The sequence below is a fragment of the Mus caroli genome, chromosome 18, assembly GCF_900094665.2.
Source record: "Mus caroli chromosome 18, CAROLI_EIJ_v1.1, whole genome shotgun sequence".
Taxonomy (NCBI): domain Eukaryota; kingdom Metazoa; phylum Chordata; class Mammalia; order Rodentia; family Muridae; genus Mus; species Mus caroli.
This window is the reverse complement of record NC_034587.1, coordinates 80,182,048-80,197,361: the sequence shown is the minus strand read 5'-3', so window position 1 is coordinate 80,197,361 and position 15,314 is coordinate 80,182,048. Positions and strand designations below refer to the sequence as shown.

Here is a 15,314-nt window from a genome sequence, read left to right as displayed (position 1 = left end):
CCTGATGGACCTGACCAATGGCAAAGGGGTGTGTGTGTGTGTGCAGAACTCCCCTGAGCACAGTGGACTCTGTGACACTTGGTGAACAGTGTGCCCATTCCTTCCAAGCCCAGCTCTGTATTTGTAAAGTTGGTAGATCCAGATTACCCTTTAAAATCCAGTGTTCCCAAGTAACATTCAGTCTTATTTACAAAGGCCAGGGAAAGACACTTTCCAGATCTGTGTTTCTGTTGGAAGTGGCACCTGTGAGCCTGCAAGGAATGCTGGGAATTGGGCTTATAGGGTCCAAGGTCAAGTGCTTTCTAGGGAGTGGGATATCCTGCACCACTTCCATGTTCCTCTACCTTCCACTGACCAAAGGAACTGCTGACAAGAAATACTCCAAGGCCCTGCCTGCTGGTGCGTTTTGAGGGTGGCGCCACATCAGCAGGCAATGCCACCAGACTCTTTTCTGAGCCCTCAGCACAGATCTGTCTTTGGTACTGGATGCTGCCACCCAGCAGCGGGGGTATGTTCTAATTATTATTTTAATTTTGTGTTGGCAGAAAGATACTTTGAGGGAAGCACTTCCTTTGGGGGGCTATTCAGATCTCCACACTTCTGGCTCAGGGCTTCTCAGCACACATGAAGAACATATTGGTTTTTCCCCAAACTGTCCTCTGTGCAGTACTTACCCTACTGCTTGCGGGACCCATGATCTGTTTCCTGAGTTCATCCATACCTCCTGGGATGGAGGACCTGCACAGAAGGGAAAGTCTACAAAGGACAAAGCCAGCATTTCCAAGGAAACATTGCCTGGTGCTTATGCCAGACTTGCCTCACTGGCTGCTGGGTTAAGGGCAAGCCTTAAGCAGAAGCTTTAAGCTTATATAACCAAAATATACATCTCACTTGACTTTTTTTTTTTCATATCTGCCCTTTCCTACAAGAACTTCTTGAACTGACATATACTGGTAAGACATTATTTTGGGTTGTGTACTATGGTTTATTTATTATTTACTTATTTGGGGGTCGGGGTGTGTGTGTGTGTGGGAGAAACCTTGCCAAGATGGCTCACGGTAACAGCAGTAACGTTCTCACAGAGAGCATCCTTCCTTCTAGGAGTTGAGATGACATGATGCTAAAGGCTAGTAAAAACAGAATTTCAAGTTCACAGCAGCACCGTGTTGCTGGCAATTGAGCTCTGCACTTTGGCTCCAATGGATGCTCTTATTTACATCCTGGATTCTAGGCCATTGTGGGGGAAACCAGCTGCAGAAGCCGTGCAAATAAAAAACAAAACAGAACAAAAAGTCCTCCCTGCAAACAAACCCCTAAACTGAAAAATTAATAGTTTGCACATATTTTTTAAACGAATATTACAAAACCAAAGCATTTTTAAGGGTGTGGGTGTTAGAGATGAGTATCACGATCAGGCCATGTGAGCTGCCCTAGAAAATTTGTAAGACTTAGGAAATTAGCATTCCAAGGGGACAGTCCTAGGTCCTATTTTATTCTGAACGGTGCACAATGCTTACCTGACTTTTAAGATCTGAAATACAGCATTTACCCCGTGTGAACATGTGGTAGAGTCATCAGGAAAACGTACTTTGGTCCTTTGCACAACGCCTTATTTTAAAGGGAACCTTGACTGGTAAATTTATGCAGCCCCAGAGTTCCACAAGGGGTTGAGACATCACAGGTACAAGTCAGGTGGCCATTATAAATGTTATCCAAATAAAAACCCCAAAACAGAAAGCCAAGAATCAGGTCCCTAAGGCAGGCAGTGTCTTAAATGGTATCATCTGTCAAGTTTCCAGTATCTTGTGGGGACACAGAAAAGGAGTTGGTGGTGCTGGCACGCTACAGCCTCATTAGCTGCCGCGCTCGCTCCTTGAGTACGCAGCACACGCTTCCACTGTAATAAGCCTCAGCCACTTCTCACATACTTGCATCAGATAAATGAAATACTAACCACCCACTGCAGGGGCTCTATTCCATCCCCGATAACTCCCTTCTGATGCAACCAGACAATAACACAAAGAACCAATCTTTCTTTGCAAACCAGTTCCTGGATTTTTTTTTTTTTTAATGTGAAAATCAGCCAGCATCTGTAGTCATTGTGAAAAGGACCAGGAATTATATTGTCAGTGCTTTTTGTTTTCATTCGAAACAGGTCGGGGGTGGTGGTGGTGGTGGTAGCATTTGACTTTTTAGAAGTCCTGACCAAACACTAAGGTATCTTAGGGATGTCTTTCTCAGGACGCAGTGCCTTCTTCCTTGCTGGGCCAGGGAAGCTGACAGGCCACACCAAGAACTGAGAATTCCTTTATCCCATGCCACAGTTCTGCCCTCTTCTCTTCTCTCCAGAAAAGCTGACAGCGACCCTGAATTATGAACGCACACTTTCTGTGTATGGAGGCAGAGAGGAGTGAGCATGTTACCTTCCCCCGGGGATTGGTCCCGAACAACAATCCAAAGGCAACCAAACCGATACTATATAACCAAGCTATAACCCTCAATAAAAAAAAATTCAACAGATTAAAAAAAAACTTTAACCATATTTTTGGCATTGTTGGAATGGGTGGAATCACTTGGGTTTGTTTTCTAAGAATAAATAAAACCAGCATGCCCCATAATTTCTCTGTTTGGGGACAGAAAGAAGTGTGTCTTTTTTTTTTTTTTTAAATGTTTTATTTTAAACCTGGGTATGCGAATTTTACTTTTACATATCTGAATTTAGTATATTCCCTCATAACATAATACATTTTTATTCCATAGCTTAAGGGATCCATCAGATAAAATGTTGGTCTTTCATCTTTATTACCCTCCCATTAAAATGAAGGAAACCGGGACTCACTTCAGTTCAGAAGAGGCAATTTAGCTGGTAATGTCCTCAGTCCTCGAGCCTTTTCAGAGGAAGAGCATTATCAGTGAGATTTCACACATCTATCTGCATAGCAAGCAACGAAGCCTTTCAGACATATACTATGTTAAATTTAATAATCGTCTTTGATTAGATTATTTTATTACAGCATTTTTTCCATTACCAGTCATTTCCTGAGCATCCTGACATTCATAAAGCCTTCCCTCCCCTCTGTTTGTTATGTTTGTGTACAAGAGAGCCAGCGAGGTCTCCCCTGTCACAGTGGCTAGGTCTGAAAGGGACAGATTAATAACTAAGCATCACACTGGAGGAGCCTTTCTTGTCCCCTGCTCCGGCAACCCTCTGCTATGACGAGGACACAAAGAGCCCCGCTCAGGCTTGCTACCCTTCTTCATAACTCAAAGGCATCACAGTGGCAATAGCCTCTAGTGCTATTTGTCTTTAGTGCAGTTGTGACACTTCGGCATGATCCATAATTTGGCAGCTATTTACCGTGACATTTCCCTTCAGTGCGGCCATAACGTTCAGTGAAGCCATTATTTGGTTCCATTTACCATATAAATTGTATTGTTGTGCGTGCATGCTACCAGCTACATTAGGTACCTGGAAATGAGTCAATCTTGTAAAATAGATACTAACAGCTATTCCAGAAACAAGATCTCTCTGCTCCCCAGATGCAAGGAAAGAATTAAACCTGCCCCCCCCCAACTTTCACAGAGCGCTCCTAATTGCATTCCCATTCATTGAGAACGTTTGATGTTCTGAAACCCAAGACCGAAAAATAATCCGACAGTCTTCACCTTCGATTAGGAAGGCACCATGGGGTTTTGACTCCACTACAAAAGTGGTGGGCAGCCTTGGGAAACCTAAGGTGAAGAGCAAACAGACCAGCTATGGTGAGGTGTGAAGAGAAACAGCAGGCAGGAGGATAGACACGTGTGCACCAGGACACAACACTAGAGCAGGTGGCTCGCTTCTCTCAAAAGCCAAGAAGCAAAATGGCAACCCAGGACACCTGACTCGCACTTTCCACACTGAGCCTCTGAGGAGAATCAAGGATGTGGTTTCAGATGGCCAGGGTGCCTACTGTGTTTGGAGCTATGTGACATTTGGTCCTTGGCGACAGAAAGTCTCCTTTTAACCCTTCCCAGGCCAGAGTGAGCCCCCTTCTGTGATCCCCATTTTTTTCCTTTTACTGAAGAATCATCACTGAGTTTTCTTATTCCTCTGACCACATTAGTTTTCAGTCTCCCAACGCTATAGCTTTCTCTTCCAGAATCCACTCCACTTCTAATAGTAATATCTTCCTATTCCTTCACAGACAGTCTAACCAGGATGTGAATTCAGGCCAGCACACAGGACACACGGCCTTAAGACACCTCTGTTTGCTGGATCACTTTTCCAATAACTTAACAAGATTAAATTTGGAGAATTCTTTCCCAAATGTCTATTTAGATGGTAGGTTAGTGATTTATAGGGGAAAAGTCTCCTTCTTAAGCACACTGCCTGTGAGAATACAAGGTGGACCAGCACTGCGTCCTCAACTGTTAAGTGCTTGACACAAGAACGACTGCTTTCAATGCAAAGGAGACTTGGTGAGCTCTCTGAAGACTGATTTAAAAAAAAAAAATCTCATCAAGCTGGGGACATACTGACTCGATCAGGTCTCACATCAGGAATTAATTTACTTCCCTGGAACAATAAAATCTGGAATGAGACCGTCCATGACTAAAGACTCAAATGTAAACGTTTTACCTCTTAGCTAGAGAGAGAACTCTGATTGAGGCACATTATTTTTACCCCCAAGGAAAGGGAGGTGACAAGGAAAGGGAGGCAATTCATTAACACTATACTTTTGTTTTTAAGAAATATTAAGTTCGTTCTAAGGCATAGAGAATTCATTTCTCTCCTTTGGTTTCTGTCACTGTCCTGTTGGTCACAGCTTACTGATGACAGGGTGTGGCAACTCAACAACAAGCTTCCCAGTATTTTTCCCCGTGTACATATAGTCGACAGCCTGAAACACGGACTCCAGGCCAATGAACCTTCCATCCGGAGCCAGGTGTCCCAGGTCCACCTCACACACCAGGTCCCCACGAGCGTACAGCTCCAGCAAACGTTCCATGGCAGCCTGGTACTTGGAGAGGTAGTGGTTCAGAAAGAAACCCCTGAGGCTGGCCGACTTCATCAGGAGCTTAGCTGGCAAAACTCCCGCTTTTATTGGTGAAAGTCCTGTAGGGCTTTGGTAGCCAGAGATAAACCCAATCACTATCAAGTGCCCTTTGGTGGCCAAGGCATCCACAGCCAGGTCAAACATGGCTCCCCCAACAGACTCATAGACTATGTCAACGCCTTCAGGGTACTCCCGCTTTAGAACCGTCTCCACGGGCTCTGTTCTGTAGTTGATGGGCCGATCACACCCAATTGATTTCAGAAAAGCTGCCTTTTCATCTGAGGAGCAGGTTCCGATAACGTGGCACTTGGCTATCTTTGAAAGCTGCACAGCAAACTGGCCTGTGCCCCCAGCGGCTGCTGTGACCAGAACTTTCTTCCCTTCTGACAGTTCCCCAAGCTCTTCCAGGCTGAGGTATGCAGTGGTGCCACTCACCAGCATGGTGAGATACTCCGGTTTCACTGAAGGCACGGGAATGGCAATGCTAGCAGGCACCACTGTATACTCAGCAAAGGAACCAGGAGCCATATAAGCCACAGCCTGGCCCACTGTGTACCTAGCACTAGCAGAGAGGCCTAAGGCCACCACCTCACCAATCCCTTCAAAACCTATGTCAAAGGGTGGCTTCACGGACGGGTCGTAGCGGCCAGCCGAATAGTTGATGTCAGATGCGTTAATACCAACGAATCTAGAAGAAAACAAATGGATGCATTAAGATTCTTTCTTTGTTAACGACCTTCATACTCTGCTTAAGGAAAAAAGGCCAGTCTAATGTCAGGGAATGTGAAAGAGCTCTTAAACTGTAAGACTTGACAGAATGTGGGTGAAAAGATTCTTGCTACTTAGGAGCCGGGGAGAATTCCTACAAATGTAGTAACTCAAGTTTGGGCAGATTTTATTCCTTTATAGTTAGGAATAATTTCATATTATTTTAATCAGCAAGTGACATATTGGTATTTCCCGTACCACTTTTCGTCTGTCCTCTTTCAAAAGGAGAAATAAGGGAAAGGTGGTGTGTGTGTGTGTGTGTGTGTGTGTGTGTGTGTGTGTGGCAAGCCAGAAAGCCCTCAGTACACACAAAGTTTACTGAAGCTCTGAGTTGGAAATTAATTGGTCTCTTAGCAGAGATGTTAAAAACAACAGTGGGATACAATATACCCGAAGAAGCACACTTGTATTGATTCTGGTAACAATTTAACACTTCAGATAATAATAGTAATGACAATGATATCATTAAAGATTGATGGGCCCTCAAGGTCATCCTTGCGACATGTTACTGCCCCAGTTGTTTGAAATGCTGTGGCAAGTTTTCTCTCTGATATAACTATGCCCGGCATGAACATATGCATGTTGATTAATTGAACAAAAACAGAGAGAGTGATTTTTATGCAGCATTCAGCATTTTACAGCCTCTTTCAGATGAAAAGTGAAGCAAGCCCTCACTGTATTCTCCCCAACGAGAAGCAGAGACCCGGCCTGATTAATAGCAGATGATTGGTTTCATTTTGTATCCAGGCTCACTCTAACTGTGAAGCCAGCATTTTACCGGCTTGTCTTTGTAACAAAAATACATCTATGGTGTAGTTGTGGCTATCGTCTTAAGGATGTTGAGGGGACTCTAACACAGAAGGTTCCCCCAAATACCATTTCCTCCTGTAAGAAAATGAAAACATGGCAGGAGAAAGATGAAAAGAATTTACTTTTAATTTAATGAATGCAAACTATGTGTAGGACACACCTTCACTGTCTATAGATAATACCCCGTACTTCCAAATGGCTCCTCACTAGTATTCTACCATAAAGAGACATCTTTCTAGACAGTGGAAATAAGAATGCTTGGGACAGTCTCTCCCTCCAAGTCGCTTTCAGCAGCCAGCTAACCATGGCTCCAATGATTTCTGTAAATTCTGCTTTCTGTACCCACAGATAAAACACAAGAATGAAAAATGGGGAAAACCAGTTTTGTTTATTTTTGAATAACAAAATGCCAATATTCTTCAATATTCTTTTTTCTTTTTCTTTTCTTTTCTTTCTTTCTTTTTTTTTTTTTTTTTTTTTGTTTTGAGGAGGGGTAGGGGGGCTGCGTCTTATCATTTTTCCTTTAATTTACACACTTCTCCAGACCTGACCTTTCTAAAAAGGACTGGCTCACTAGATCTTGATTCTGGAGCTCCCAGGTCCAGCCCCCTAGAGCTAGGCTGCAGGGCATCTCATGTCCCTTGTCCCTTTTTACCCAGAAGAAAAGCCAGCTCCAGGAGAAAAAGCAAAAACCGGCTAGGCTGGAAATGATCTTAGGGCTGGGTCTGCTTAGCGGTTGGGGAACAGAGAACAAGGTCCAGTTGTCTGTTCTCTACTCATGGTTAACTCGTCCTGTTCCCCATCCAGGCTGTGTTCATTGGGCATCTAGAGGTCCACAGGGGCCGCTCTCCTCCCGGGAGCCATGAGTCTGGCTCCTAGAGAAGCTGGGAGTAGCTAGGCCCAGTGCTGTGGCCCAGGGCGTAGGATGGGAAGGATAACCTGGACTGAGAATGTAAATTCCCTCCCAAACCCTCCATCTCCCCCTCCCTCTGGCGGTCGCTTTTTTCCCTGGAAGAGGTGGAGACCTAGCAGGGCACACTGGCGGAAGGGGGCAGCTGAGGCCAAGTTTGGAGGGGTGAGAATATGGCTCTGCTGGAGTGGTTGCTGATGGCTCGCAGAGGCTTGGGCAGGAAACACCACAGCAGTCACTATGGCGTTCAGCACCAGCAAGCACTGGTGAGGTGGCGCTGACCCGCAGGCCTGCGAGCCTCTTTCCGCAGGCATCAGACCGGTAGCGCCCTGGCCAGAAAGCCGCGCACCACACTGGGGCGCTTCGGGTCGGGTCTGTGCAGGGAACCCGGGCCTTTCCATTGCCACCCTCGGGAGAGACATCAATGATCACGTCCGAGAGTAAGACGAAATTGCTGGGCTTCCGGGCCCCACGGACAAGCTCTTTGGAGTCCCAGGAAAGCCACGCAGAGAGAAACCTGCCAAATCATGACCTTGACCCTCATGCACCTCCATTTACCACCATCCCAATCCTGCCCTCTTCTAACCTATGCTCGTAGTCACGGAGCGGTTCCAACTACTGCTTATGTAATCTGTCTTCTGGTCCCTGTTCTCTCCAGAGTCTTTTGGCCCATGGTGCCGGGAACACTGTCTCTACCTGGTACCTCTTCCTGACACTGCTTCCCTGCCGCGATTCTGGAGACCCGCCACCGCCTGGGTCCCTGGGTTGCACCTTGGTCCTTACCCGAGCTTTACTAAAAGCTGTGCAAGATTTTCGCTCTTCAAGAACCAAGTTCAAGGGCAGCGGGCTCAAAGGGGAAGAGGAAGGAAGAAAGGCGAGCCACAGACAAACCAAAACAAAACAGGAAATGCGCTGATGCACTTGGAGACCCTCCCTGTACCCACTTCCTCCATAATTGAAAATGTGTGCCAGTAATGATCACAGGACCCCGGCAACTCGAGAGAAGTACGCACTATGAAAACTAAAGTCCAGGCATCCCACGTAAAACAAGTGAGACCACAGTAGGCGTTTCCCAAATATGTGCCCGTCTAAAGCTGCTTGGTTATTTATACCAGAAAGTGGTGAGCTTCATTTACTGTAGAACAGGGTGATGGGGTGGGGGCGGGGGTGGGGGTGGGGGTGGGGGTGGGGAAGTTTTCCTTTGAACAAACACCAAACAGAAAAACTGAGACCACAGGAAGAGCCTTGAAAACTGGGAGACAAAACAAAGTCACCTAAACCAGACTTCTCTTGAAAAAAAAAAAAAAAAGGGAAAAACATAGAAGATAGAAGACAAGGAGGAGGAGGAGGAAGAGGAGGAGGAGGAGAAAAACTAGTAGTAATTGTAGTAGTTGGGGTGTGTGTGGAGTATCTCGGCTTGGAGAGTGAGCAGAAATATTTTACCTTCCCGTGAGCAACAAACCGTTTATCACAACGCCTCCCCTCCCCCCACCATTCACCGCCATTTCTACAAACTCTTTGCATTATCTTATACATGAGCAGAAAATCGTTAGGAATATTTGGAAACGAAAAATAATCTGTCATTCTCATGAAAAAAGCCAAAAATAGCACACAAGAGGACTTGACCAGTGGCATCTGTCTCTTTTTCTTCTCCGAAGGTGGAGCAGAGGTTGGGGTGGGGTGGGGCATGGGACAGTAAGGTTATGGCTGATAAAGGAACATCAATTACTGATTCTAGAGGAGTTCTGTGCACCCTCCACACCATTTTTCCTGCACTGTAAACTTTACTGTCCTGAATCCCTGTCTAGCTTGCAGGGGCTGCCCTTCTTGTGAATGAAGAAATGTATTTTGCTAACAGGAATGAGGTGTGGATACAGTTCACTGAAAGAAAGTCATAGGACTGAGTACAATCAAAAGCTACAAACACCCTTCAAAACAAATGAATTTGGGCATACTCCTCTCATTCCAGGGGAGATTTTGTTATGCTAAAAACGAGGAGCCTCTGAATAAAATTTTAATGCAATTAGCACTACTTAGTAGGATGTGGGCCCTGGATTCAAATGAGCTAACTTGCGGTTACTTATTAAACTCTGCTCCTTAAAATAAAATAAAACGGGGAAGAACACTGACAGAGTTCATAAGAATAAAGGATCTGCCTATAGCTGAGTGGCTTCATAACTGAACAGCAACGGGAGAGGCAAAGATTCCGCATGTATTTTCCTCTGTTGTGGATTCAAGGTAGAAGTTAGAGGTCAAGTTGTTCCCGTAAAGCATTTGTGCCAAAGGGACTCCAGACAGACACGGAAGCAAAATAGAGCCGAGGATTTTAAAACAATCTGAACAGCTAATTCCTCCAAAATGGTAGTCTACTCTCTGGCAATCAGATTTCAGGGATCCAAGAAGCATCTAATTCCAGACCAACCAAGATGACCTGGGGAATCCAGGGGTGCTGCTGAGAGACTTTTGGAGCAGGGAAAAGGGAGCCGGCTAGACCCAATAAGCCTTGGAAGAGAGGAGTGGGAGAGATCTCCAAGAGTTAAATAAACTCAAGGGCGAGCAGCCTCCACCGGCGGCGGGAGTCCCACCTCGGTGTCGCCCGCACTCTTCTTCCCACTTCACACCTTCTCTCAGCCTGTCCCCTGGTGGCACCCCCTCCACATTTCACACCTGTTTCAAGGAGGGATTTTATGTAAGCAGTTTGTGTGCGTTTATTAGTGTTTACAGTCAACACTATATAAATCACAACAATAAAAGAAAGTGAAAGCCCGGCATGAAGCTCTTTCCTTTTCTTTCCTTTCCTTTTTAAATTTCCAATGAAGTTTGCTCGGAAAGCTTTTCAGTCTATTCTCATCTCCACTTCTAACAAATCATTGGTGTGCTCTGGATGTTCTATGTGAACACAGCTCAAGCCCTTTTTTAGGTCGGCAGGGTTCAAATTTTTATTCTCCACAGTCTCAGCATTTCATCACACGATGAAGCAATCCTCTGCTTCATGCGCGGCCAAAGCATGCTAAGGACATACACGCGCCACCCTTTCAGAAAGTCTCCACCCACGCACTCCACTCAATCCCACCCACTGCTCACTCAAACACTAAGGTTCCAACAGGTTTCCAAAAGTTTCACAATCAGAATTCTTCATCCCTCCAGGCTTCTTTGGAAAGTTGACAGGAACCTTTAAACTGGACTGATTGGACTAACCTTTGCACCCAGCTACTCGAGTAGTTAAGTTTCATCATTTAGCCCTTCCAGGGTACCTAGGATACTCTCTGGTACTGAGTTTACTGCTTGGATATAACCAGAACTCCCCTCTTCCATAATTTTATCCAGCTTCCAACACACCAAGCTGGGACCTTCAAAATGGCACAGAGGAAACCCCCCTGACAGTCCAGCATTGAGAGGATGCTCCCAGCAGACCTCAGTGTGGTATGACCTGAACTGAGCACAGTAAAGTCCCACACTTCCTCCACTTCACCCCTTAATAAAGATTAGCGATGTGGAAAATCATTAAGGTGGGAAGCCTGGGGTAGAATAGTCAGATCTGGCAACAACTAGTGTGCCACCGGAATGTCTGCAACGCATTCAGGCAAATGCAGCCATGCCCCCGCCCAACCTTGGCTCAATTGCCGGTGCACGCCCCCGTTTTGCACTCAGGGGACAGAGCACAGTCAAATGGCATGCAGACTAGGTGCACACCAACACACCCAAGGACAAGCCCCACCAATACGAGATAGAGGGGACAGGAAAAAGCAAACCGAACATGGGCCCCCATTCCTCCAAAGCACGTTTACCTAAACGTCGCAGTGTGTGTCCAGGCTGTTGCTGCTCCACTAAAAATTATGGAACGCAGGAACCGTGGGTGCGCGCGGGTGGGCCGGGTGGGGAGCCTCCCTTTCTGGGTCCCGTCGTTTTTATTTAGGGAGCGGGAGGGGGAGGAGGGACGGCTGGGGGAGGGGAGAATTTCAAATTAAAATAACCCCCAGATAAGAGGACGTTTGGTGGCATCGGGTATTCACACCAGCAAGTCACATTACATTCGCCTTCGCCAGATGGCGGCGGGTTCAACTTCCTGGGATCTCGCAAAGTCAGGCTGTGCGCCCAAGCGCGCGCCGCAGTGTGGGCAGGCGGGCGACCCGGGACAGCCGGGAGCCAAGCTGCGCGGGCCGGGGACCGGGACGGGGTCGCGCGCCGGGCTCACCGGTTCCGGACGAGGAGGTCTCCGTCCCCGGGGAGCGGCACTGGGCAGTCCCGGCGCAGGGTGACGGCCTCGTGGAAGTTAGGGCTCAGCCGGGTCACCACCAGCTTCTGCATGGTTCGGGGGATGGCGGAGCCCTGGAAGTCCAGGAAGTGACGGGCGTACGACATGTCCACGATGGCTCGGGCCCCGGCGGCCGCCAGCCTCAGCATTGCCCACGATCGGCTCCGCCCGCTCCTGCGCCTACGCTGGGCCGGGTCGCGCCCAGTCCCGGCCGCTTGGCTCCGCTCGGCTCCGCGCGGGCGGGCCCGCCCCTCCTCCGGCCCGCGCCCTCCCCTAGGCTCCCGCCCTCCCCTCGCCGCCTGGCTCCCGCCCCCGCCCTCCGGCCCCTCCGCGCGCCGCAGCCCCCGCGGAACCCGGGCGCGCCACCCCAGGATCCCTGCCCGGCCCCGCGGCCGCCGCAGCCGCTGCTCCTTTAATCTTTTTGTTTTGGTTTGAATCCTCTCGGCTCACACTGGCCTAGGATTTCCTCCGCCCTCCCCTTTCCTCCGGGCGCGGGAGAGGCCCCGGATATCCCCACCCTCCGCACGCTCTGCGAAGGGATTCGATTCCTTCACCGGGGGCGGGGGGCGCCAAGCTAAAGGGCCAGCGCCCTGGCGATCGCAGCCGCCGTAGCCCAAGCGTCCCCGAGCGGCAAGGCGGCCGGCGGCCGGCGCAGGCGCCTCCCCTTCCCGTGCGAAGCGTTCACTTCCTTGCAAGGTGGTACGAATCAACCCCGAGCGCGGCCGGGGCGGCGGGGCACGGCCGGGGCCAGGGCCTGGGCCGGGCGGGGAGCCCGGGCGCCGGTGCACGCGCACGAGCGCCTTCCTGCGGGCCGAGGGCGCTCAGTGCACGGTGCACCTTGGGCCTAGGCCTCCCGTGCTCCGAGCGCGCCGCTCGCGCCTGTGCTCTCGGTCTGTCCCGTGCAAGTTGCACGAACTAAGCCATTTTATTTATCTTGGCCTAGATTTTGTGTTTTTCCATGGATGTTTTAAGTAGCTCCACAAGAGTGTTACAGCTTTCCCACTGGGAGAGAACACACATAGAGAACTAGATGGCCGAATTCCCAGAGCGCAGAAGCATTTTAAAGTTCTAGGTGGGGCCCGCAGAGGGGCTCAGCGGAATTGGAGACTTTGTGATGATCTTTGAAGACTTCGTTTTCTCACGCATCTGGAAAGATCTTTCTATCTTGCCAATTTTTAGCTAATTGTGTTCACTGACCAAATGACTGACCAAATTATTCACCCTTTTAAATAGGGTCAACATTAAATATTTCCGAACATTTTTGTGATGAGCTAAGTCCATCTTTATATTTTAGGTGTTTGTTTTAATTAAAAAATGTCTTCTGTTTTCCACTTACCCTCTGAGTTGCAGAAATACAAAAGCCACACTGTCCCTCACCGATCAAATCTAACCCCCCAGACTAAGAGTGCAAAAGTGAAACAGGTATTTTTTCCCCTCAAATGTAGGACGTGTTTCACCCAAGAGTGGTTCAGATCCACGTGGGCGCGTGTGTATGCATGTACACGCGGGGGAGGGGAACTAACAGGTTTAAGAATCTGCAGGAACTGATGTCTGCCTAACTAGACTCAGGACTCATGGGTTCCGCCCGAGATCAGCCAGTGCATTACAACACAGCCCCCTGAACGTCTTCCTGCAACGTGCAATCTTTTATGTTATGCTGTATTAAGATTTCTTTTCTGTGTCATATTGTTTAGCTCCGAAAAAAAATAAAAGAAAACAAAGCAATTAAAAAGATTGACAGGTATGGTTTGTGTGAGACCTATTTGTAATTGTCAGGGTGACGTTGGCGAGAGGAGGAGGAGTAAAAAGTGAGGCAGGAAAGCAGCTCGATGTGTCTGTCTATCAGTTGAGACTGTCTGAAAGCTCTGCGATCCGAATGTGTGTTATATTTCACTGAAAAGAGGAGAGAGGGAGAGCGCATCTCCTCTCTCCCAGGAGTTTGGGGGGGACAGTACACGCTCATCTCGCCCACCCAGTGAATGTCCGTTCTTCNCCCCCTCGGTGCCCACTCTCCGGGTTGTTGTTGGCTTATTTTTTTTTTTTTTGGAGGGTGTGTGTGGTTTTTTTTGTGTGTGTTTTTCGAATTTTTTTTTCTCTTGGAAGATCAAGACCGGCCAAAAATCCACGATCAAAATGTGTTTGCATTAGATTTCTCCTCGGAAGAAGCGGCGATCCTGGCGGCCAAGGCCCCCCGGGGGCAGCGCGGGGCACGAAGTGGCGCTCCGGCGGGTGACACTGTTTGATCTGTGACTGTTTGGAAGGTGGAGCGGCGCTGACATCTCCCCCGGCGCATGTATGTACAGGGGCTTCACTCCTGTCTTGTTTGCTTTCTTCCTCCTAGACTAAGTGCGGGGAGGAAAGGACAGCCGGTCGGCCTCGCTGGCGCACAATGAGAGAGCTGCGACCCGCGCACTAGCAGCGCCCGCCGCGACCCCCACCGCCAGCAGAGAGGGGCCGAGAAAGTTGCGCGCGGAGACTCGCGGCTCGCCCAGGAAGGCGCGGGAGCGCCCGGCGGCGCCCGGACAGCGCCCGCCCAGCACAGCGCCAGCGGCATGGAGCGCGGGCCGCGGGCCGGCCTTCCGAGCGCCCGCCGCTGCGCCCGCGGCCCGCGCCGGGGATGACTCCGGGCTCGGCGCCCAGGCCCCGCGCGCTCCGCCCGCAGCCCGGCGGCCCGGGAGCGGCCCGTGCGGCCGCCGCCGCCGCCAGCTGAGCGGCCCGGGCGCGGCGGTCCATGCGAGCGGCGCCCGCCATCCGCGGCGCGCCCGGAGCCCGGAGCCCGCGGGGACGAGGCCAAAGTTGGGCGCGCCGCGGAGTTGCGCCCGCGCCCGGGCCCCGCGTCCCCGCTCCCCGCGCCCCGCGAACTCCGGCGGCGGCTGAGGCGACGGCTGCGGCGGCCCGAGCAGCATGCCGAGGAGGAAGCAGCAGGCCCCCCGGCGCTCGGCAGGTAACGGCGCGGCCCGCGCGTGGGGAGCGGGCGCCGGCGGGCTGGGCGGGAGGAGGGAGGTCGGCCCGCGCCGCCGCGGCCCTAGGCTGCCGTCCCCGCCCCCACCTGGCCGCGCGCGGGGCCGGGAAACTTCACCGGGTCCGCTCGGAGCCAGCGGCGTGCAGGCCTGGGCACGGGCCGCCCCGGGAGGGCGTGCGCGGAGGGGCTGTCCCGGGCGGCCGGGCGCGGCAAAGTCCTGGGAAGGCGGGGAGTCTGAACCTGACACTTGAAAATAAGGTCACCAGCCGGGGACGGAGAAAGCAGCCAGAGGCTTCCTCTGGAAGACAGCCACCTTTAGTGTCCAGGCAAGGGGCTTTTTTCTTTTATTTTTCCCCCCTTTTCTTTCTCTCTCTCCTTTTTCTTTTTATTACCTCTAAAGACGCCTTTTGATCAGGCCAGCACAAGGCAGCGATAGTGCAGTCTGATTGAACAGAAAAGTTATTTTTCTCTGGAGGAGGAACTGGCAGGAGCTGGTTCTCCTTGTTTTCTGTTTTATTAGAGGATTGCCATCCTTGATTTGATGTGTGATTGATCGCCTGTCATCTGGCA

At 50.0% G+C, this 15,314-nt stretch overlaps 2 protein-coding genes across 4 annotated transcripts in view; one reads left to right on the top strand and one right to left on the bottom strand.

The window, feature by feature from the left end:
• Positions 1–2,650: 2,650 nt before the first annotated feature.
• Zadh2 (zinc binding alcohol dehydrogenase domain containing 2) lies at positions 2,651–12,035 on the bottom strand. Of its 2 annotated transcripts, none has more exons than XM_021150937.2 (2): positions 11,723–12,035; positions 2,651–5,727 (listed from the first exon to the last, which is right to left on the bottom strand). In XM_021150937.2, the coding sequence occupies exons 1-2, from the start codon at positions 11,929–11,931 to the stop codon at positions 4,803–4,805; spliced, it is 1,134 nt and encodes a 377-aa protein (XP_021006596.1). In that variant the 5' UTR covers positions 11,932–12,035; the 3' UTR covers positions 2,651–4,802. The 2 variants fall into 2 exon arrangements, with proteins under 2 accessions (XP_021006596.1, XP_021006597.1); XM_021150938.2 differs by lacking the exon at positions 11,723–12,035 and adding an exon at positions 11,316–11,419.
• Positions 12,036–13,586: 1,551 nt separating this feature from the next.
• Positions 13,587–15,314, top strand: part of Tshz1 (teashirt zinc finger homeobox 1) — a 75,149-nt gene continuing 73,421 nt past the window's right edge. The window contains exon 1 of one of the 2 annotated variants that reach the window (XM_029471878.1): positions 13,587–14,075. Coding sequence is in view for 1 of the 2 variants with exons in the window: in XM_029471877.1 (XP_029327737.1) it covers positions 14,687–14,726 (40 nt within the window). In the remaining variant the exon portion in view is untranslated. Of the gene's footprint in view, positions 14,727–15,314 lie in introns of both variants that reach the window. The other variant, XM_029471877.1, reaches the window with a different exon arrangement.